At 39.8% G+C, this 25,349-nt stretch overlaps 3 protein-coding genes across 4 annotated transcripts in view; 1 reads left to right on the top strand and 2 right to left on the bottom strand.

Annotated features, from left to right (window-relative positions):
• The window catches only part of LOC149131586 (uncharacterized), a 79,518-nt gene that overhangs the window by 49,181 nt on the left and 4,988 nt on the right, over positions 1–25,349 (bottom strand). The window lies entirely within an intron of this gene.
• LOC106877578 (uncharacterized) lies at positions 4,721–7,451 on the bottom strand. The gene has a single exon (XM_014926516.3). The coding sequence runs from the start codon at positions 7,076–7,078 to the stop codon at positions 5,213–5,215; it is 1,866 nt and encodes a 621-aa protein (XP_014782002.2). The 5' UTR covers positions 7,079–7,451; the 3' UTR covers positions 4,721–5,212.
• Positions 8,412–24,487, top strand: LOC106877579 (cilia- and flagella-associated protein 91). The gene is made up of 18 exons (XM_014926517.3): positions 8,412–9,806; positions 10,803–10,879; positions 11,782–11,909; positions 13,061–13,111; positions 13,478–13,534; positions 14,419–14,606; positions 15,404–15,581; positions 16,298–16,393; positions 16,827–16,888; positions 17,330–17,512; positions 18,100–18,239; positions 18,592–18,708; positions 19,932–20,003; positions 20,236–20,382; positions 20,930–21,151; positions 21,733–21,881; positions 22,535–22,626; positions 24,160–24,487. Exons 1-18 carry the CDS (start codon positions 9,737–9,739, stop codon positions 24,255–24,257), a joined length of 2,127 nt encoding a protein of 708 aa, XP_014782003.1. The 5' UTR covers positions 8,412–9,736; the 3' UTR covers positions 24,258–24,487.

Genomic DNA, 25,349 nt, shown 5'->3' with positions numbered 1-25,349 from the left:
ATATATATATATATATATATATATATATATATATATATACATACATACGTATATATATGAATGTATATATATTATATATATGTATATTTATACATACATCTATATATATTTATATATATATATTTGCTATATATACATGTTTATATATTTATATGTATATATATTTGCTATATATACATGTTTATATATTTATATGTATATATATGTATTTATATGTGTGTATATGCATATATATATATATGCATATGTATATGAATGTATATCTATGTATATATATATATGTGTGTGTGTGTGTGTATATATATGCATGTGTATGTGTGTATACATATGCATATGTGTATATTTATATATATATATATATATATATATATATATATACACACATATATATATTTATATATACACACACATATGTACATACATATATATATAGAGAGAGAGAGAGAGCATGAAACAACCAGTATATCTTAATTCAGTAAGACTATATCGTTTGTCATATGTGAGAAAAAATACACACACACTTGCCTACATTGCTTGGTGGGAACACCATGACCTGTGTAAACCCCTATAACACAATCCTATCAAGCAATCACACCAACTGTCTTCTTTTCAGTCACTGGAAAGCCATGAAACAACCAAGACCCCCCACCACCAGAAACTCTCCTTCTTAATCTGTTGGGTGTAAGACTTCAGGGTTGCAACCGTCAATGCTGGATTGATGAAAATAGACCTGGAGAGACTGTAGAGATGTTGGAGCAGAGGTGAACAGATGGGATAGTGTGTACAAGCAGTAAGATGGAGGGGAACCTAAGCCGGTTTCCTCAAGTACAAATAAATCTGAAATTCTTCTGAGTTGATAACAGTGGAATTGATGAAGCAGCTATATTTTTGGCAGAGAAATGGATAAATTTTCATTCTCCAACGCAAGTCACAAAAGCAAAATTTACCAAGCAAAACCAAATAACAAACTTCAACTTACTCTTAATTCGGAATGAAATGGTCGACAGGTCTCCCTTGCATATTTCATGAATTCTTTTTTTCTTTTGATTTTGTTTTTTTTGTTGTTTTTTTTTTGTTTTACTTCTTTTTCCTTTTCACTGGTTTTAATCACTGGTCCATGTCCATGCTGGAGCACTGCCGTAGTCAAACGTACTGATCCCAGTATTTAGGCTACTTTCCAAGTCTGGTACTCATTCTATCAGTGTCTTTCGGTGAACCACTTAGTTACAGGGATATAAACAAACCAACACTGGTTATCAAGTGGTGAGGGAGCGGGTGTGACAAACGCAGGCACATTAAATATTCATCAATATTCATCATTTCTTATTTTTTTTATTTCATTATATCCAACATAGATGCAACCCTGCCACAGGTTCTTGTGGACAGGCAATTCACCCCTGGTATTAAAAAGGTATTTCACCCACACTTGGTGTAAAGAGAAATTGAATTTTACAAGGCACCAGTCCTGATGATAGGAGGCGCAATGGCCCAGTGGTTAGGGCAGTGGACTCGTGGTTTCGATTCCCAGACCGGGCGTTGTGAGTGTTTATTGAGCGAAAACACCTAAAGCTCCACGAGGCTCCGGCAGGGGATGGTGGCAAAACCTGCTGTACTCTTCCACCACAACTTTCTCTCACCCTTACTTCCTGTTTCTGTTGTGCCTGTATTTCAAAGGGCCAGCCTTGTCACACTGTGTGTCACGCTGAATATCCCCAAGAACTACATTAAGGGTACACGTGTCTGTGGAGTGCTCAGCCACTTGCACGTTAATTTCATGAGCAGGCTGTTCCGTTGATCAGATCAACTGGAACCCTCGATGTCGTAAGCGACCGAGTGCCAACAACAACAGTCCTGATGATGCTCTAAATATCTGTCAGCTCTTAAATAATTTCTAACAAAGGCCAGCCAAGAAATTGTGTAATTTTTTTTCTTATGGGTGTGGCGGGTGAATGGTCGATAACATTGACTCCAGTTCTGCTCCTTTATTCTATCAACCCTAGAAAGATGAAAGGTAGAGTCTATCTCAACAAGATTTTAGCATAACATATAATGCTGCAATGTGGTTTAGCCAATGCTTTAACTGCCCTCGTTAGCGCTAATAACTGATTTTAATTTAGGGCACAAGGCCAGCAATTTTAAAGGGAAGGAGTTAGTTGTTTATATCTAACCCTGGACTTAACTAGTATTTTATTTTTTCAAAAACCTGAAAGGATAAAAGACAAAGCTGACCTAGGGTGAAATTTGAATGCAAATTGTTAAAAAAAAAACTGAGACACTGCAAAACATTTTGTCCAGTGCTTTAATAATGGTTTCCAAATTTTGGCACAAGGCCAGAAAATTTTGAGGGGGTTAGTTGAGTACATCAACTCTAGTGCTAAACTGGTTCTTATTTTACTGACCCTGAAAGGATGAAAGGCAAAGTTGGCCTTGACAAAATTTGAACTCAGAATGTAAAGTGCCAAAGGAAAGCCCACGAAGCATTTTGCCCAATATGCTAATGATTCTGTCAGTTTGCCACTCTTATAATAATAATAATAATAATAATAATGATTTCAAATTTTTTTCCATAAGGGCAGCTTGGGGGAGGGGGATTAAGTTGATTACATCACCCCCCCCCCCCCCCAGTGTTTCACTGGTACTTAATTTATCGACCCTGAAAAGATGAAAAGCAAAGTCGACCTTGGCGGAATTTGAACTCAGAACATAGTGATGGGCGAAGTACTGCTAAACATTCCGTCCAGTGTGCTAACAATTCTGCCAGCCTGCTGCCTTCACAATAATAATAAGAAGAAGAAGAAGAATCCTTTCTACTAAAGGCACAAGGCCTGAAATTTGCGGGGAGGGGACTAGTCGATTGCATTGACCCCAGTGTTTTACTGGTAGTTATTTCATTGACTCCGAAAGGATCAAAGGCAAAGTTGACCACGGTGGAATTTGAAATCAGAACGTAAGAATGAACGAAATGTCGCTTAGCATTTTGCCTGGCGTGACACAAGGCCAAGAATTTTAAGGGGAGAAGGAAGCCCATACTATCAATCTCAGGACTTGTTTTGCCTTTTTTATATTGCCCCTGAAAGAATGCAAAGCAAAGTAAGCTTTGCTAGAATTTGAACTCAGAAAATTTTAAAAAACTGAAAGGAATGGGGCTAAGTATTTTATCCGATGTTCTAACAATTTTGCCAGCTCGCTGCCTTTTTGATATATTTGGTAGGGGGTAATTAAAAAAAAAAAAGAAGAGGGTAGGAGGCAAATGTTGATTGCTGCAAGACTTTTTATTAATCGCTTCCTTCAGCTAAGTTCACAATCTCTTTTTTTTTTTTTTTTTTGAGCAGTGGGGGAAGGAGAAGTGTCTAGTCAATTATTATATTGTTATATAATATAATAGTAGACTATACTCTTCTCCCCCCCCCCCCATCACCTCTTCCAGTACTTGACAATTTCATCGACCAAACATGGAGAAAAAAAAAGAGAAAAAAAAGAAAAAGGTAATCCCCCATCGCCAACCCCAGCAGGATTTGAAGTCAGAAAAGGAAGGGACATAATTACGTAACTGCAGTGCCTTTTGTTGTGCATCCGGTCATCCATTCCTGCTGACAAACATTGGTTTATATAATTAACACAGGCACAAACAAGGCCTCAAATAGTAGGGGATACTGTAGCATCAGGTAAAACTGAAGCCAGTACCAGTACTTCACTGGTACGTTATTTTATCACAGTTGACCACTGTGTGATTTGAACTCAGAACGTAATGGCTTGAATCTTTAAAACACCATAAGGCATTTTTTTTTTTTTTGTATAACGCCTCAGCCAAGGTTACAAATTATCGGGGGGGGGGGGGGTATGTATGTGGGGGGGGATAGATGTATTTCACTGAAATGATGTTATTCTTATTTTCTCGACCCACGAAACGGCAGGGTAAGGGCGGAGCGAGGGGGGGGGGTAAGGGCGGAGCGAGGGGGGGGGGGTATTAAAAATGAATTAAAGATAAAATTGAGCCTCAGTTCTTTTTTTTTTCTCGTTTTAAACTGAGAATGCACAGAGACAAAAAGAATGACAAAAAACAAGCATTAAGTCCAACACACTACCGTATCTCGTATATGATAATAATAATAATAATAATAATAATAATAATAATAATAATGGTTTAAAATTTTGGCGCAGGGCCAGTAGTTTTTCAGAGAAGGGAGTGTTAGTCGACACTGTCGACCCCCAGCACTTGACTTGATACTTATTTCCTTGACCCCCGGAAAGGATGAAAGTCAAAAGTCAAAAGTCGACTAGGTAAAATTTGAACTCAGAGCGTAAATAACCGTAACTAAACACCACAAGGCATTTTGTTCGACGCCCTAACGATTGATAATATTGTTTTGTTTGGTTTGTTGTTGTTGTTGTTGATGATTTTTCTAACAGACACAAAAACTCAAATTTCGGGTGAGGCGGGGGGAAAGGTATAGTTGAATTATATCAAATCCCAAGTACGCGAATAACAACAACAACAACAACAATAATAACAATAATAATAATAATAATAATAATAATAATAATAATAATAATAATAATAATAATAATTTGATAATCATGTTAGAACACAGTATTAAGTAGTGCAAAATTCAATTGTAGAAAGGTGAAAGGTTAATGTGTGCTGTTGTTTCTTCTTTGTTCCAATCAACAATGTCAAAACAAAAATATTTAAAAAAAAAAAAATTAAACAACGAAGGTAAACAAATGAAATAAATTATTATTACCCCACAGCTTGATAATTAATTAATGAATCAATCAGTATTGTTTGTGTTACAGTCTGCTGTCCCCAAAATGTTCTTGTGTTATATATATATATATAATTTCTTTTTTGTATCTGGTTTGCGAGATTCTTGATGTGAATTCGTGAGTTGAAACAAAATCTGTTGTGTCTGGGAAGAAAGTCATACCGCCTTAATATCTAACGCACTCACCGGTTCAATTTCCACCCGTCTATTATTTATATTTTTACCTTTCCAAGATTTTCGTTGCTTTTGCAACCTTGTCAATGGATAGTTGCATAAGCAGCGAAAAAAATATAAATAATAAATGAGTGGAAACTGAACCAGCGAGTGTGTTAGATATTAAAGCAGTATGACTCTCCCCAGACGACAATATATATATATATATATATATAAATGATTTTTTTCCCTTCTATTTTGAATTTTTGGGACGAGGGCGAGGTGAAGGTTATTCAGGAAAAATACATTTGTTGAAGTCGGACGAAAATCCTTCTCCATTCATATTTCATGTTGACGTATTGAATACATCCTCTGAGGAACAGGAGAAAACCACAGATCATGAGGATCCACCAGACCCAGGAATCACCTTGCATGAAGCCCTGGGCCATCGTGTTGTGTTTCATTATCACCACCCACTTGACCAGTGACAAACCAAGACCGGACAGAGCACCACAACGACCAGCTACCGTGTTGGTGATACACAGGGAGATGAGGAAGCCGAGCCAGTTAAACAAGAATGAGATGGCAAACGTACAGAGGAAGATCCAGTCGGTGCCGAGAGACACCCCGGTCAGGTGATAGGGATCATAACTCGGAACTCTTTCGTCTTCGGGGTAATTCATGTGCTGCTGCTGTTGTTGTTGCTGTTGGCCCGTAGGTGGCACCTGCGCGCCGTTGGTACCGTGTGTCCGGTCTCGATTCTCACGCATTTCATTAGCTTTGGCTATTTCGGCCTCTTCATAGGTGGGCAGGTCGGTGGCTACGGCGTAGGACGGTAAATTATCCAGGTGAGCGAGCCCGTAGCCATCGGGCGTGCGGCGGATTCCGTTGACGCTATTGTTCCCACCGTCGCCGTCGTCATCCTTGATGAACCCTTCGTAGGGAGGCGGCGGTGGCAAGGCAGACGTGTCCATAGGCAGCGGCGGCGGTGGTTCCATCGTGTTGAGGCTGAGCTGGGTAGCCGTCGAAAGGGTCGTAGGAAATGGAACGATGACCACGGACCTGGGATGTTGTGGCAGCGTAGGCGAGGGCGGTGTCTGTTGACTCTGAGACTCTATCTGCACGGTCGACGTGGGGTTTGGCGGGCAGAGATCCGAGGGCGAGGTAACGGTCACCCTGGGCAGAGGCAGAATCACTGTCGAGCGAGGCGACGGTGGCGTCCTCATTATCGCCGCCGTCGGAGTTGTGGTCGGTGTGGCACTCGTGTCGCTCTGGGAAGGTGGACGACGCGTGACCGTATCTTCGTGGTGGCTTCGTAGATCGAGCGAAGGAACTGGGCTAACACGGCGAGATGGGCTCGAACTAGTCGCTATTGTAGTAGTCATCGTCGTCGCCGCCAACGTCGTCGTCATTGGGTTATCTTCATTTGCTGCTACCACTGTTGTCGATGTTGTTGTTGGTAATGGAGCTGCTGCTGTTGTTGTTGTTGAGGCTACTGTCGTTGTTGCTGCTGCAACTGCTGTCGTCGTTGTTGTGGTTGTTGTTGTTGATGCTGTTAACGCTCGTCTGTTTGTTGTTGATATTCTCTCGTCGACAACAACAACAACAACCGATGGCGAAGCGGGTAAAGTTGAGCTCGAAACCTCAATCTCTTCTCTGCTATTACTGCATTCATCAGCGACAGCAACATTAACACTGCTAATATTTCTACCATTACTACTACTACTACTACTACCACTACCACTACTACAAATATTATCATTGCCGCCACCACCACCACCACCACCATTAATATTATTGTTATTACTGGCGCTGTTGTTCATATTGTTGCAATAACGACTACTACTGGTGTTGCTGCTACTACTAGTATTATCGTGGCGACTACAATCAACATTCAACTCACGTCTGGCTGTAGAAGTAGTCTCCGCGATCTTTGACTCTGACCTGTCGTAGTTTATAGTCGATAGAGGGGCGCGAACCCGTGGCTGGCATCCAGCGATGGCATTCTGTGACGGCAACGCATCAAGACGGTGCTTCGAAACTGCGTCCTCTTCGTCCGCCAGGCAAACGACTCTGGTCTTGTGTGTCAGGTTGGCATCTGATGCTGCTATTGGCGGTGATGATGATGTCGGGGACGTTGGTGATGGGCAGCTAGCCATACCTTTTTTTCCTCTTTTTCTTCTTCAACTTTACAGCAGCTCTGTGAAATGTCGGTGAGGCCAGAGTGTTCTCTGAGTGAAGGTTAAAAGAAATTCGTCGGTGTTCACGTGACGTTCGTTGACTTGACAAGTAAAAGTAGTTCCTCGAATAATGTGTACGAGTGTGTATGAATATGTGTCTGTGTGAGTATTGCAGATACTGGCAGAAAACAGGAAGAAGCAGGCACACAGACAGGCAGGAACAAGAATGGACGAACGAAGCAAACGCAATCGGAAGTAAGACGAAACTACACCTGTGTATGTATGATGATTAATGCCACACAACGTATCAACAGATACGGCGACGGAGTACTCATTAAATAAAAATCCAAGGGGAAATAATTCCAAGGCCAGCTGACACGAATAACGTCCCTTTACTTGTAGTTGCTATGGCGATGATAAATTGGCCCAGGAGTAAGAGATTCAATCGCATAACCTCTAGCCTCTTCGGCAAAATGCTATAAATTCACGCATAATGAATTAGTAACGATTTCTTTATTCGTTTCTTCAAATTCTATCTTTGAAACTGGAGTATATTTATTTATTTATTCACATTGAATCCCAGTATTTGACTGGTACTTAATTTACCGACCCCGAAAGGATGAAAGACAAAGTAGACCTCGATGGAATTACCACTAAGCATTTTGCATGGCGTATTACTGATTCTGATGTGTTAACAATTCTGCCAGCTCGCTAATAATAATAATAATAATAATCCTAAAGCGGTGAGCTGGTAGAATCGTTAACATGCCGGGCGAAATGCTTAGCAGTATTTCGTCTGTCTTTATGTTCTGAGTTCAAATTCCACCGAGGTCGACTTTGCCTTTCATCCTTTCGGAGATCGATAAATTAAGTACCACTTGCGTACTGGGGTCGATCTAATTGACTGCCCCCCTCCCCAAAGATTTCGGGCCTTGTACAGAAAAGAATAATAATAACAATAATCCTTTCTACTAAAGGCACAAGGCCAGAAATTTGAGAGGAGGAGTTAGTCCATTATATCGACTCCAGTCTTTTAAGAACGCATTATGAGGTTTTTGCCCAAACTAAACTAAATGGAGGCGGAGGCGAAGCTGTGTGATATGAAGCTTGCTTCCCAACCATGTGGTTCTAGATTCAGTCCCACTGCGTGGCACCTTGGGCAAGTGTCTTCTATTTAAGCCTCGGGCAGACCAAAGCCTTTTGAGCGGATTTGATAGACGGACACTGAAAGAAACCTATCGTACACACACACACACACGTGTGCTTTGAGTGAGATAAATGAGGACAAGTTTGCATTTCCAGAGCTAGCCTCAGAAGTAATCAATGCAAACACGCTGACAGGCCTCAGGTTGTATACAAACAATTTGTAACAGCTGATCCATTATGTAACTTATGCGGTACGGGACTTTGCAGCTGATATGGCTTCACAAAGCACATAAAAGTACGCAATGAACGAACACTCGATGGCTAATACATGGAAATGAATGCCACATTTCCAACAAAAAAGTGTAAGTTATTTGCCGGCTTTATAAGCCATTGGAGGTTCCATTGTCCATGGTCACACACACACACAAAAAAAAAGATAATAAAGAAATAGAAACAGGGTAATTGACAGTGATGGTCATACAGGTCTAATGAGTCGATAGACATGAATAATATTCTTTTACATCCAATTGCTTCGTCGGTGATAATTTGGCCCGGGAGTAAGAAGCTCAGTCACATGACTTCAAGCCTGCGGATCAAATACCATAATTTCGGACATGGTGAATGTGACAGAATGCAGACAATTTTTGCCCTTCAAGCAGTGATTTCTTTATTCATTAATAATCAGAGCCCTGGGTTTTGTTAATAAATGCTTAAAGGAGAATCTGGATAAACTGGGATTTTCAGAAAGAGAAATCGTCCGGCTAATTCGTACATTACAAGTGCAATCTGTGAGTGGAACAACAAAAATATGCAAGACTTTTCTCAAGTTCCAAATGTGAATTTGTTTTTGTTAACTACATCCCAAAGATGGAGCCTTGTATCTTTGTTGGAAACCGGCTCCCTCCTCAGCGGAAGATTTATAATAGTTAAAACATAGAAGAGACATACATACACCATCATACATACATACATACATACATAAATAAATATGTACGTACATACATAGGTGCATATACATTCACGCTAGGGCGCGGGGCACGGCACACTGATTAAAGGTGAGAAAAATACGTTGTTGCTCACAAACCTCATGGTTTCGTAATTACAGATAGCGATTGTCGTAGTCGCATTAGAGTTGTTTCCCCTTGTCTTGTAACCACAGCAACTATCATAAACTTTTTTTTCTTCTGTTTCCGTGTATTCCATCTGCATCCTATCCGACGACAATACACACACTTACACAAACATATATATATAGTGAGAATTTACCAAAAAACATACACACACACACACCACACATCCAGTGATAAATACGTACGTTCTTGCATACAGTCATCATACAAACATAAATCTATTACAATACATATATATATTTTCTATTAATATTTAACAGAAGCAACAGGGTGATTCAAGGTCGGAGAGTTTCATGCGTTAGCACTCATCAAACATATTATTATTATTATATAGAAAGCGTTGACTTCATTACCTACAAAAATGTCGAGGCACGTACTAAAAGAACGTCTGGTGGTCACCGAAGAAGCCCGACCGCACGACAATATATATGGTAAGTATTAATTGGGCTGGTGCATAATTATTGCGGCTTTTTTTTTTTTTTACAACAAATTTTATTCAACAAAAACAATAACAACATGTAACAAAAGCATCTTTAAATGATTATTCCGGAGCATATTCACCATCTATTTCAATTACTGTTTCCATTTGCTTGGCAGACGATCAGACCGTCATTTAAAGATGTTTTGGTTAAATATTGCTATTGTTTTTTGTTGAAAAAAAGCCGCAATAATTATGCACCAACCCAATACTTTGCTGTAGCTACTGCTGCTGTTGTTGTTGATGATGATGATGGTTAGCACCACGCCCATTCTAGAATAACTAGAAATAAGTGCTAGGCTTACAAAGAATACGTCCTGGGGTCGATTTGCTTGACTAAAGGCGGTGCTCCAGCATGGCCGCAGTCAAATGACTGAAACAAGTAAGAGTATTATTATCATCAAGGCTGCAAGCTGGGAGAAACATTAGCATGCCGGGCGAAATGCTTAGCAGTATTTCGTCTGCCGTTACGTTCTGAGTTCAAATTCCGCCGAGGTCGACTTTGCCTTTCATCCTTTCGGGGTCGATAATTTAAGTACCAGTTACATACTGGAGTCGATGTAATCGACTTAACCCGTTTGTCTGTCCTTGTTTGTCCCCTCTGTGTGTAGCCCCTTGTGGGCAATAAAGAAATAAGAAACATTAGCATACCAGCTGAAATGCTTACAGGCATTTCATTTATCCTTACATTCTGGGTTCAAATTTTGCCAAGTTTGAATGTGCCTTTCATCCACACGGGCTTGAGGAAATAAGTACATGTTTAAGACTGCGGTCGATGTAATTGACCGGTGCCCCCCTCTCCCCCAAAATTTCATTCCTTGTATCTGTAGTGGAAAGGAACGTCACCACCACCATCATCATCACTGTCATCATCACCATCACCATCATCATCATCATTATCGTCATCATCATCATTTTATTTGTGATTTTATTGCTGCCATTTCCACAGACCCAGTTTTCACAGTCAGTGGCGAGAAGGACCACAAGAAGTCGCTGTACAAATCCTTCTTCACAGACTCTAAACTGGTGAGTATATTTACACAGAATACACACAGACACCCAACACACTGATGGCAAATGCCGTCAGCACTGGACTTCATTCTGAAGCAAATGAAAACTGCACTTACTTCTGCTGGACGAGATAGTTTGCGATAGCAGACAACATCATGATATTCCCTATATGTTCACCACAATTAGTTGGCATCATCTAGCTTTATCATTCTTTCTAGCATCCGCACTCAGCTCAAAATTCCCTCAAGACTCCCTTGTTCGAACATATAAGGACACAGATCGTGTTGTACAACCAGCTGGAGACAATGTCTCCTCGGGCTAAATTACAGCAACATTCATCCTAAACCAGGACTGCCATGTTATGTTGGCAAACAATCTTTACTCCAAAGTACTGTTGCTGAATATCTCACGTTGTGAGATTTGAAAATAGTAATTTTCTAAACAGTACAGGTTGTCCTGCAAAAAATTGCAGAACCCTTGTCTATCATTTCCAAAAGGACAGCCACTCTACAATGTGTGTGTGTGTGTGTGTAAGATGGTGAGCTGGCAGAAATGTTAGCACACAGGGCGAAATGCTTAGTGGTATTTCATTTGTCTTTACATTCTGAGTTCAAATTCCGCCGAAGTCGACTTTGCTTTTCTTCCTTTCAGGGTTGATGAATTAAGTACCAGTTGTGTACTGAGTCTAATCGACTGCCCCCCCCCCCCGCATCCCCATGAAATTTCGGGCCCTGTGCCTAGAGTAAAAAAGAATGTGTGCAAGTGCGTGTGTGTGTGTATGCACGTGTGTGTGTGTCCATGTCTATGTGAATGTGTGTGTGTGTGTACGAGTGTGTGGATGCTTGAGTGCTTGCGTGTAAACAAATATAAACTCAGACACACAGGAGCATATATTTTGTTTGTTTCGTATTTGGCAGAAATCCGTACCAAACTTCCCTAATATGTACAGCGAGATGCGTCACTATCCACATCGCACGATACAGTATGAAACAATGGACCCAATCCCTCTATTTATACCGAGGCAGTGGAGTGGTATCCAGAACAGGTAAATTTTCATTTATTTCATTATCGTTATTATAATTGTCATTATTATACGAGCATAATTAAGGCAAAGAGCTGGTAGATTAATTAGTGCAATGGGAAAAATGTTTAGCAGTATTCCGGGTTCAAATACCTTTCGTCCCTTTCAGGGTTGATTAAATAAGCACCAAAAGCATGTGGCTTAGTAGTTAGGGCATTCGGCTTATGATAGTAAGGTCGTGAGTTCAATTCCCGGCGATGCGTTGTGTCCTTGAGCAAGACACTTTATTTCACATTACTCCAGTCCACTCAGCTGGCAGAAATTAGTTGTACCTGTATTTCAAAGGGCCAGCCTTGTCACACTCTGTGTCACGCTGAACCTCCCTGAGAACTACGTTCATGGTACATGTGTCTGTGGAATGCTCAGCCACTTGCACGTTAATTTCACGAGCAAGCTGTTCCGTTGATCATATCAGCTTGGACCCTCGTCATCGTAACAAACGGAGTGCTCCTCCCTTCCTTCAAATAAGCACCAGCTGAGAACTAGGGACTGATATAATCAACTTACCCATTCTCCTTGAACTTGCCGACCTTGTGCCAAAGTTTGAAACCTGTGTTACTTACCTATTATAATACTCTTGTGTTTTCTCCATCACAACATATGAATGAGAAAGGAAGGGGGTGATAGCTGAATAAGGAAGGAAGGGGGGTGATAGATGAATAAGGAAGGAAGGGGTGATGGCAAACTGTGAGTAATATGTGTGTGTATGTAAAAGGGAAATATGTGAATGTTTGTATGTGTGTGTGTGTGTGCGTGCATGCAATGGAAGCGGGATGGTGAACATTCAACGCTGAGAAGAAAAATAATAGTGTTTCAACTCTGTGTGAGTATATGCGTGTATGTGTGTGCGTGTACCGAGGAAGTATGTGAATGTATGTGTGAACCACCATTCTTTCGGTAACAAATGATGATCAATGTGATATCTCAAAAGACAACCACCAGATAACATTGACAGGCGTATGAATTTGATTTACCATCCATATTTATGTATAAAATACAACAATTAGCTGTCATTTTTGACAGCATGGGGCCAGCCAGTACTAGCATAATATTCACCAGAAATGACTGTTTCCAGACTTGTTTATTGATGTAAGCATTTCATGTCTTATTTACAGAGACCCAGAACCACAAGTACAAGGAGCTGATCGATGGAAATTCTTTCACAGGTAAGAATGGTAATTTTTCACCCACCACATAATCTTCAACATAGTAATATAAGTACTCCGAACATGGTGGATCAGACATTGAGATATATGTACCCTGAATATGGTACTTAATCCAAGGATGATTGAACATAGAGATATAAATATGTAAGTACCTTGAACAGGGTACCTACTCCAAGTTGAACTGGACATTGAGATATATGTACCTTGAATGTGGTGCTTATTTCAAGGATGATTGAACATAGGGATATAAGTAAGTACCTTGACAGCAATGATAATGATTCCCATTTCCATTAGAAATTCCTTACCATTTCTGAACCATTTTAGGGCATCCGCACTCATTGTTTGTTTCTCTGTTTGCTTTTGCAGACCCCTTATACCGTTTCTGTTTCCTGCAACTGCAGAAATAATCTTTACTTCTGCCAGGTGAGTGGAATGCCATATATTATTTTGCCTTTCTTTTGTCTTATCTTATTTTGACATCTCAGTTGGCTAGCCCATACACACACACACACACTTACACACACACACACACTCTCAAGAATAATTTTGGAAGCCTACAGAATTGAATATTACTACTACTACTACTACTACTACTACTACTAATAATAATAATAATAATAATCATGATGATGATGATGGTGATGATGATGATAATAATCTTTTCTACTAAAGACACTAGGCCTGAAATTTGTATTCATGTTTTCGACCAAGCTTTTGTTTCCAGTCCATTCTTTGATGTCATCAATCCACAAATGTCTTCGACAGCCCCTTGCTCTCTCTTCCCCACACACCTCCCATCAAGGATGGTTTTGGACAGTGACTCATGGAGCTTATAGTATCTAGAATTATTAACCACATGGAAAAACGGACGTTAAACAACGATGATGATGATGAATTACATTACAATAGATTTTCTTAACAAACTAGTTTGCTAGTTGCAAAACCAGCGACTGTGACTTTTATATATTGCAAGCTGGGCTAGACTACTGCTATGTCTAGCAGACAGGTATTCACCACTGATAAATGATCTAATAAGATCAAAGTCACATGATATGGTGGTCTCTGAGCTAGGTTAGTTGAGAGTTCTCTCCCCATTTGCAATATATATCAAGTGTGAAGTGCACTGAATAGTCAGCCGGAGGAAATATCCTCCTGGGGTTGAAATAGCAGTGTTGTCTGTTCCTACAGTACACTCATGTTTAAATGGGGCTGAACATTACTTCTCAGTACAAATGCTGCTTCCATCTCTAGATTTTCTAAATGAACAAGTTTGCTAATATTACAAAAGTCAATTTTATCTCTTTCAGACCTAGTAAATTCTTCCTTCCTGAGTCGGAATTTGAAGAGATCAAATATGCAACCCCCATGGCAAAACATGTTCAAGTGCAAACCGATTATCGTGATGCTGATGTGCAAACTGATCCCTACAGCCCTGAATATGTGGTTAGACCTGGATCACAGCCGGAAATCCTCACTTTGGCTACACTGTGCTGGGGTAAGTGAGGTTTTTCAGTGCACAAATCTCCACTACTATGTTGCAATAATAATTTTTCATTTCCCACAGGTACAGGAGTGGCTGTGTGGTAAATAGCTTGGACACGAAACTCGGCTTGCGAAGGCCTGTTGGGGCAAGCGAAAGCAAAATCGTCCAACCCATGCTAGCATGGAAAGTGGACGTTAAACGATGATGATGATGATGATGATGATGACACTTATTTACAGCTGAGTGGACTAGAGTAACATGAAACAACACATTTTGCTCAAGAACTCAAGAGACCACCTGGACTAGAAAGTGAAACCGTGATCTTGCAATTGCGAGTGCAACCACCTAAACCACTTGGCCACATTGCCTTCACATGTAGATTAACTAAGATAAACATCTACAGACAAACTGGGAACAAATATTTGTTCTACTTTTATTTCACACGTGGCTTAGTGGTTTGGATATTCGGCTTATGATCACGAGGCCATGAGTTCAATACCCAGTGGTGCTTTATGCCCTTGAGCAAGATACTTTATTTCATGTTGCTTCTCTCTACTCAGCTTGCAAAAATGAGTTGTACCTGAAATTCAAAGGGCCTGACTTGTCACATTTTGTTTCACACTTAATCTCCCTGAGAACTACATTAAGGGTATGTGCATCTGTGAGATACTCAGTCACATGCATGTTATTTTCATGAGCAGAATGTTCCATTGATCTGACCAACCGGACCACCCATCATTGTAAGCGAAATCTGTGCTGGCAATTTCTCAACTATTAACTGTCATTAGCATATTTCTGCATCTATTTAGATCAGGGCCTACCAGCAGGACTTGCCGAAGTTGAAATGATAGAAAGGGCACGTGCAAAACGAGAATGGGAGAAGAATTTGCCCTCTCTAAGCGATCCAACCCAAATTGAGAAACGAAGGAAGATGATGGAAGCTATGGAGCTCAAGGAATGGCTCATCCGAGAGAAAGCCATTGAAGTGTAAGCAAACAAACCCTTAAATTATTCTTTCTTTTGTTTTTTTTGCTGTGATTTGAAATCCAGACTTACATCATATTGGCTGCTTTTAATATTTTGGGGTCTTTGTTTAATGGCTCAAGGAGACCTTTTGATGTTTGTTTTTCTTTTTTTTTTTTCCATAAAAGATCTATCATCTCTGTTCTATCACTTGCCAGCCTCTTTCTCTCTTGCTTTCACCTTTTTTCTGCTTCTCTATCTGTCTATCTTCCTACAGGCTTTCTCACTTTTCCTCTCTTTGTACATATGTATGTATGTCTGTGTGTATATATAATCCAAAATGGAGACAAACACCAACTTCTTCATTCACACACACACATACATACACACACATATATACATCGAGGGTATGAGAGGTATTGGTGTCAAGAAGACCCAAAGGTGTCAGGTAATGCTGACCTTACAAACACATTCCCATCTTTTAAGTCACTTCAAAAAAACAAATCCCTCAATCGAATAACACTGTTTACAAGATTCTGTGCTTGGAATGACCAATCATAAACATCCTTGGAACTCACACACAAGGTACAGGAAAATTATATGTATACCATTCTGCTTAAATAATGAATCTGCAGATACAATATCCTTACGCATCTCATAAAGTTGATAGAACATTAACGCTGTCCGTTTCATCAATGTTGTTGATAATCATTCACTAAACTTTTCACATTGGTTGCCAGACTTCAGGGCAAACATCTGGAAGTTCTGAAGAAACTGTTAAAGGAAAGAGAGGAGAAACAGCAAGATATCAACAAGAAAAGACTTGATAAAATCTGGTATGGGAAAAGTCTTCTTTTTTTTTCTTTACAATTGCTCTAACGTTTCCTTTGTCTGTCTTCCCATATTTTTCTCTGTATATCTCTATTATAGATCTGTTTCCCTGGCTTCCAATATGAAATGCTCAACCTTCTCTTTGTCTTTCTCCTTCTCTTCTCATTCACACACACACATACATATACGGAGATATGCAAATAAATAAATGCCATTTAATGATCAAACACACTCCACCCATGACCTTGTAATATATTTAACAGGTATCTAAAACCATATAATGTTATCTAATGCACCCGTGCATTTTTTTCTTACAATAGGGTGTATTTTTAGGGAGATTTGACTTCTATTTCTAGCAACTCAAATGACTGCATAGAAATTCCCTCGTTGGCTTATCTAAATTAAAGCCTTGTTTTCTCTCTGTCTTTGATATTACAGGGCAGCGAAACAGAAACAAAAGAAGAAATTATTCCGAAAAATTAGGCTGGATCACGTCAAAGGTATTTCCACTTTGTCTTTTAGTTTATATTGTTTAGATGTTTCAGTCATGGAACTGCGACCATGCTGGAGCATTGCCTTGAAGGGTTTTAATTCAACAACTCAACCGCAGTACTTATTTTATCATTCTCTTATGCTGAACCACTAAGTTACCGGAGATATAAACATGTCTCTAGATGCAGGCTTAGCTGGGTGGAGGTGCTTGTCTCCCCCTTGTAAACATAAGGACACAGGAATTGTGTCAAGGGCAACAGAAAGCAGTGCAGCTTCCTAGGTCTAACCAACAGTAGTATTATTACCTTCAGGGGACTGTCACGTTAAGTTGACAGCATACAACCACTTCACCGTATCACTACTGCATAAATCTCTCTGAGAGATTTAGAAATGTATTATTTGTAAAAATGTCAATGACACGTTTTCCATGTAACTTTCTCCCCCAACAGACCTTAGAAAACTACAAAAGAGAACAACGCAAGTCGGCAAAAAATATCAAAGACGTGACATCATCAGAGACTATGCGGATTATGGCTCAAACTGTTTTGCTCCATTGACACGTAACGGAGTGTACCCCGATGAGATGCAGGACAAGTATATTGTGAATAGTTCCTACCTGTCCACCTACGATGGTAAGTCAGATGTATTTAATATTCAAATTGAAAGGTTTCTTGTTGTCAAGATACTTTTAGGAGTTGATAAACTATCAGACAAGTGTGAATGTATGTATATATATATATGTATGTATGTATGTATGTATGTATGTATGTGTGTGTGTATGTATGTATGTATGTATGTATGTATGTATGTGTGTGTACGTATATAAGTGTGTATGTATGTGTGTGATGCCAGCCAAGATGACATGAAGCAGCCAAACTTTACATGCTAGAATTAGCAACCCAAATGCTTTAAAATCAGATCCCAATGCTGGATGTTCAAGAACCAAATGAAGGGCAGAGTTTCAATCCCAGGATCATCCTGATTCCAAAAAGGTATAATATGTCTATGTAGAGCAAATGTAGACTGATATACAGGGGTCCCAGACAGACAGACAGACAAAATTTTGCGTTTCTTCAGAGACACAAATTCGTTGTCCCTTGATGTCTCCAGTTAAGACTTGGATGCAGCAGCATGTATAAATTAAAGCTCAGGCAAAACACAATTATAATAATAATAATAATGATGTAAATATAAATAATAATTTATCAATATTCTTCAGGTCTACTGGAGCTGGAATCCTCACTCCCCATACATGTCACCCACCCTGTGATCAAAATTCCAACAGAAAAAAACAAGAAGATTGGAACTTATGTGAAACGAAGGTACAAACGAGAATTTTACCTAGAAGAGATACACGAGGTGAGATGTGTAATGAACTCTTTAATTAAGGCTTGTATAATTATACATACATGCATGTATGTATGCATGCATATATATATATATATATATATATATATATATATATATATACATATATGTATGCATATACATATATATATATATATGTATATATATATGTATATATGTATATATATATATATATATATATATATGTAAGCATGCATGATGACAACGTTGATGATGATAATGATGATGAAAGTTCAATGATACAGATGCACACACACACACACACACACACACTGCACGCAGACGCATTATAGTCTGAGAAACTGGATGAATGTCTCAGCTCACTCCTCTTCTGCCTCTTCAGAAACTGAAAGCTGCAAAGACACAAGGAAAGCCGGTGAAGAAACCATTGAAGTACTTGCAGAAAGTGATTAAACCACCCCCACGGCCAGCCACCCCCTCGGTTATACCAATAAGGAAGGTTAGTAATGGATGACTGTTTGTGGCAATCGTGGAAATGGTTGTTGTAGCTGCTGTTGTTGTAGTAATAGAAGTATTGGTTGTGGTGGGGTGGGGTGGGGTTGTGGTAGTAGTAGTAGTAGTAGTAGTAGTTCTGTTCATGCCCACTTTGTCCTTTTATTCAAACATGGGTGTACATCTGAGATGATATAATATAAGGAGGTGGGGGGGGCCCTTCCTTCTTTAAAATGGTAGGGTGTTATCTAATCAATGAGTTATTTGGCTGTTGCTTTTTGAAGATCAACTACCTACATCGTTCATCATTGCCTGAATACACCTCAGTACATCTTGAATATATCCTTCATTACTTAACAACTTAAAAACTGCATTCCATGCGGACTTTAAGGCTAGCTCCTACAGGGTGCTAATTGAGTCTGTAGCCTAAAATTAAAGTGAGCTAAATAGCATGACTATAATATGTCTATAATGACTATATGCCCTGGTGGTGTTTGATCAGAGGTTAAGGACTGATGAGAATTAATTCTGGAATGCAATCATTCTATTGTTCCAGTCCCAAGTTGAATTCCAACTGTTGGCCAATTTGTCCTAAAGTTCTTATCTCGACGTAAAGTTAATGAAGTAAATATCACTTATTGCCCCCTTGATCTCTGACGTCAATTTGACAAACGCCACCAAGATGGCATGAATCAGCCAAACTTTACCTGCTAGAAATAGCAACCCAAATGCTTTTAAATCAGATCCCAGTGCTGGATGTTGAAGAACCAAATGAAGGGCAGAGTTTCAATCCCAAGATCATCTTGATTCCAAAAAGGTAAAATATGTCTATGTAGAGCAAAAGTAGACCGAGATACAAGGATCCCAGACGTACAGAATTTCACGTTTATTATTATACAGGGTGTCCACAAAGTCTGAGTACACGGAGTAAATAAAATCATAACATAAACAATTAAATATAAGAAATAATAATTTCTTAAAGTATGTGTTAATCCCCATGTACCCAGACTTTGTGGATACCATGTAGATAAGAGTGATGTCTTAAGTGGTACAAGGGTAGAAATTTAGGTAGGAATTTGGCTGTTATTTCAAGCAAATTTATGGAATTTCTGAAGGTTACTAAAATAATTGTTTTGGTTTGTTTTTGATGACATAAAAAAATTTAAATAAGTAATCGTAGGTGTTTCCCTTACGGATGCTGTTTTTAGTTCCTTCTTCGTTATTTTCCAGCAAGATGAAGACAGAGAGCTGGCCGTTATCTTCCTGCAGCAATTACTAAGAGGGAGGGCTACCCACAAAATGGTAAGTGGCTGCAACCAGAACTCTTCGTATTATCCAGAGGTGTTTGCTGGGTGGGGAAATAGTTTTGTGTGATGATGTCTCAACCCATTTTGACAAAAACCCACCAGCATTCTTTACGGTTCTGTAGTTCTTTTATTCTATTACTTTTCATTTCAAAGACAGTAGGGAAAGAACTGAGAAAAATTTGGCTGCTATTTCTAGCAGATGTTCATATGGCTATGACTATTTTCAGATGATGGATGGTAAAAATGAACGAATTGACTTGATCATGGAGCTACAGTCAACACACGCCCTCCAAGAAGACAAACAGCGGATCAAAGACCTACAACGGGAAGCTACGCTAAACTTGCAAAGACAGAAGTTTGTGTATGACCACCAGGTATGTTGTTGTTGTTGTTGTTGATGTTGCTGCTGCTGTTTAGCCCCAGGTTGGCTCTGATCGATCAGATCTATGATCAAAAATAGTCCTGCAATGACCATCACTGGTCATTTTTTTTTTACTGGTGTTAGAGCAGCGTTTCCTTAAAGTAGATATACTGCCCCTCTGAGGGTGGTGGAAAGATCTAAATGGGGTGAAGTAGGGGGGCTGAAGAAAAGTGGGGACCGGTAATGGGGCAGCCGAAAGGGGACGATGGATGTAAAAACAACAAAATAATGAGTTGATTAGGTTAAGATTTATTTGTGAAATACTGTTGATTTGAATTTGCTTTAGAAAGGGGTCTATGTTTGTGATGGTTAGTCAGGGTGGGGCTCTAGGAATGTGGCCTGGGTGCTAAGGGGGTGGCAACCTGAAAAAGTTTGGGAACCTCTGATGTAGAGGCTTGTTTATGAGAGACCAATTCCAGTTGGCTTCTTACAAACTGGACACATCTTCAAAAGAAATAATTTCACACCATATTTGTTTCTTCTTTCTTCTGCCTTTGTAGGAAAACTTGATAGACAGCGTCATGAGCCAAGTAGAAGGTCACACCATAGGGAACATGTTTGACTTCTTAAGCAAAGAACTCATTCGCATGCAAGAGGAACGGAAGATCAAAGCCTTTTCCATTCTTGCAGAACGCAAACGAAGAATGAGGGAAGCAGAAGAGAGTGGGAGACGACAACTTGAGGAGAGAATGCGGCGTGAATCAGATGAAATATTCAAGCAGGTAAGTGGGCTGTTTCGTGATTTATTGCAGGATCAGGGGTTTAAAAAAATGAAGATGGCTACATAGATAAGATTGTCAAAAACCTCACCCACACAGATTCGTATGTAAAGTCACTTATGTTTTTGAGTTCTAATCAACTTCAGTATTTTTTTAGGCCTGTTTAAGTTTCTGGGTCAAGCCATTGTACATGCAGATCACTTATTTGTAAATGTTGTTCTGACCAGTGCTGCCGGACTGAATTGAAACCTGGACCATTTTGATACCAAATGGTTGTGTAGATAAGATATTCACTTCACACTTCACAACCAAGTGGTTTTGGGTTCAGTCCCACTGCATGGTATCTTAAACAAATATCTTCTACTGTAGTCATGGGCTGACCAATGAATGCCTTGTGAGTGAATTTGGTAGGCAGAAGAAGCGTGGAAGCCTGTGACACCCACCCATCCACCCACCCACATCACCCCCACAGACACACACACACACACACCCTCGTACCACCGCATTTACTACAACCATCACCACCACCACTACTGCCACTGCAACTACTAATATTGCATTTTTTCCTTTCTACCTGCCAACAGGTAATCAAGGTCCACCAGGTGAGCATTGATGCCTATCTTGAAGATATAATCATGAGTTCCTTAGAAGAAACTGCAGAGATCATGTCTCGCAAGGAAATACAAGAACTGGCTGAGAAGGTTTGTGACATGGCATATGAAATGGAAGACAAGTGAGTATAGGATGTAGTTGTTGGTGTTTAGCTGTGTTGGCATAGTTGTGTAGCATAGTTAACTTGCACGCACACACACACACACACACACACACAATATGTATATATATATAAATATAAGTAGTTGTGTTGATGTAGTGTGCTGAGGTGTGTAAATATGCTGAAGTGTGTGTTGTATGTATGTATATATGTATGTATGTATGTATGCATATGCATGTGTGCGTATATATATATATATATATCTGTAAATCCAAAAACGAAGAACAAACACATAAAAAACACAACAATGTGAGGATGTGGTACATGTAAAGTATTAGCAGATGCTCAGGGAAGGAAAGAAAGTTGATTTAATGTTTCGAGCGAATGCTCTTCTTCGGAAACAGAGGAAAGTTCAATAGAAAGGAAGATGGAAGAAGAAAATTGCCAACGATTCACATGTGGTTACATTTTGAAAATATCTGTATATATATGTAGGTTTTGTAAATGTATGTATATAATATGTATATATAGTATATGTTATTATATGCATATGTATACACACACACATATAGATGATGATGATGATAATGATGATGAGGAGGAGGAGAAGGAAGAGAAGGTAGATGTGGATGATGATGATGATGCTAACAAGAACCCTTTTTTTATCTCTGCAGACGCACTGAACTTGAAAGTGAAGAGATAGTGGGAGATTTGATCCATAATTTCCTGCTTCCAGATGTCCAGAAAGAACTCCTTAGAGAAAGAGGTTCTGTTCAGTTCCAAGGATTTTTTACCAAATTTATTTTGTTTCATGAATTTTAATCTTTCATCGGTTTCAGTCCCTGGACTGTGGCCATGCTGGGGCACCACCTTCGGAGGCTTTATAATCGATTATTATACTGTCCCTAGTGCTTTGTCTGGTTCTTATTTCATTAACCACATCATGAGGAGGAAATATGCAAAACTGACCAGCAAAGTCGGCAGGTGTAAGAACAGTCAAACAGACTACCTTAATGTATTTTTGTTCACTGCACTGATCTGGGAATTGAAACCCTCTTCACCCAATCATGAATGCAACACTCTAGCCATTAGACCATATGCCTTCACACCACACACACACAACAGTGGCCCTATTGATGATGGGGCTACATAAAAAGCACTGGTGTTGGAGTCACAGAAAAAGCACCCAGTACATTTTGTAAAGTGGTTGGTGCTAAGAAGGGCACCCAGCTGAAGACACCATGCTAAAACAGACAATGGAGCCTGGGGTGGTTCTTGGCCTTGCAAACACCTGTCAAATCAAACCATCCAACCCATGCCAACATGGAAAACAGACATTAAACAACGATGATGATGATGACAATGACAGTGTTCTCTGTAGCATAATACAATAAAATCCTCCATGATGGTCCAATGTTGTTAAACATACAATTACAATGGATCAAAAGCGGGACAAAATTTAGTTTCCCCAGAAGTGGCTGCTTTTGTGGTCACTTCTGGGACAATTTCACTTTGTCTAGTTCTGAGGTATACCCTGGGCTGGCCCTAGGGCTGCTGGCACCCCAGGCAAGCTGAACTTCAACGTGTACAAGCTGACAGTCATGGAAATGTCCTTGTTTTTGTCACGCCTTCCTTGGCACCCCCTAGCCACATGGCACCTCAGGTGACTGCTTGAGTTGCTGGTACCTTGAGCCAGCCCTGGGTATACTTTTTGCCTTTTACCTGTTTCAGTCACTAGACTGCGGCCATGCTGGGGCACCACCTTCAAGAATTTTCAGTTGAATGTATTGAACTCAGTACTTATTTTTATAAGCATGCTACTTACTCTATCGGTCATTTTTGCTGAACCACTAAGTTACGTAGACATAAAGACACCAGCATCAGTTGTCAAGTGGTAATAGGAGGCAAACACAGACACAAAGACACACACATAGTTACATTTATGCATATATATGACAGGCTTCTTTCAGTTTCTGTCAACCAAATTCACTCACAAGGCCTTGGTCAGCCTGAGGCTATAGTAGAAGGTACCATGTGAACCCAGAACCATGTGGTTGGGAAGCAAGCTTCTTACCACACAGCCACACCTGCACTTTATTATGCTTTCTTAACAAAATACATCTGTAAAGGAATTATTCCCAGATGGAAACCACTGCCTTAATATTCACACATTGTTAGCATGTCGTATTGTCAGAGCTCCTTGTAGTTTGGTCCATATATAGTTTGTCTGAGCGAAATGTTGGGCCTTCACCAAAACAGTGCTGTCTATATGTGTTTGTTTGTTCTTATTTTCTTACAGTGAAACAGAAGCAGAGCAAATATTTACTGGCTGCCAGCAAAGAGGTACACGAAGGCACTTACAAAGCAATAAATAAAGATAAAGATCCAGAAGAATAATGCACGTGCACACATATACATACATACACACATACATATACATATATACACAAGCACACACACATACATGTCGATAAATGCATATATATATATATGTACACACACACACACAAACACACACACACACACATGCAAACATGCACATACACATGTATTTATGAATATATTTTTGCATACATGATCTTTATATACCCTACATTATATGTGAATAAAAATAATTTCATTGCTTGCTTTGGTGTGTTCAGTTTTTATCTCTCTTCCCCATCCCATATATATCATCATCGTTTAACGTCCGCTTTCCATGCTAGCATGGGTTGGACGACCTGACTGAGGACTGGTGAAACCGGATGGCAACACCAGGCTCCAATCTAATTTGGCAGAGTTTCTACAGCTGGATGCCCTTCCTAATGCCAACCACTCAGAGAGTGTAGTGGGTGCTTTTACGTGTCACCCGCACGAAAACGGCCACGCTCGAAATGGTGTCTTTTATGTGCCACCCGCACAAGAGCCAGTCCAGGGGCACTGGCAATGATCTCGCTCGAAAACCCTACAAGGCCAGTCACGCGGTACTGGCAACGGTCATGCTCAGGATGGTACATCTTATGTGTCACCCGCACAAGAGCCAGTCCAGGGGCCCTGGCAACGATCTCACTTGGCTTGCCGGGTCTTCTCACGCACAGCACATTTCCATATATATATATATATATATATATATATATAATAATATTAGGGACAAAATCTAATATATATCTATATATATATATACACACATATATAATTGGTCTAGCAAGTGGGGGCAGCCAGTGTGCATTGATGCCATTGGGAGGTAGGGTCCGAAATGGCACGCATTCTCTCCTGATGACCCCATGCACTTGCTGGCTTCCGGTATGTGAAGCTCTCGACTGGTAGCACTTACATGTGCAAGTTGTTTGCAAAACATATATATACTGTCTTACGTTTAAGCTGGTTCCCATACATTTCCCTGAGGAGAAGTTTACATTTTTAACATCGCCGATTCCTATGGATCGCATAAATTGTAATTCTTCGAAACATATGTCGGAATAAAAGTATGCAGTTATAACATGCGTTTAC

This window comes from Octopus bimaculoides, chromosome 20 (assembly GCF_046866305.1).
Source record: "Octopus bimaculoides isolate indiv1 chromosome 20, ASM4686630v1, whole genome shotgun sequence".
Classification (NCBI taxonomy): Eukaryota; Metazoa; Mollusca; class Cephalopoda; order Octopoda; family Octopodidae; genus Octopus; species Octopus bimaculoides.
This window is presented reverse-complemented; position numbering and strand designations above follow the sequence as displayed.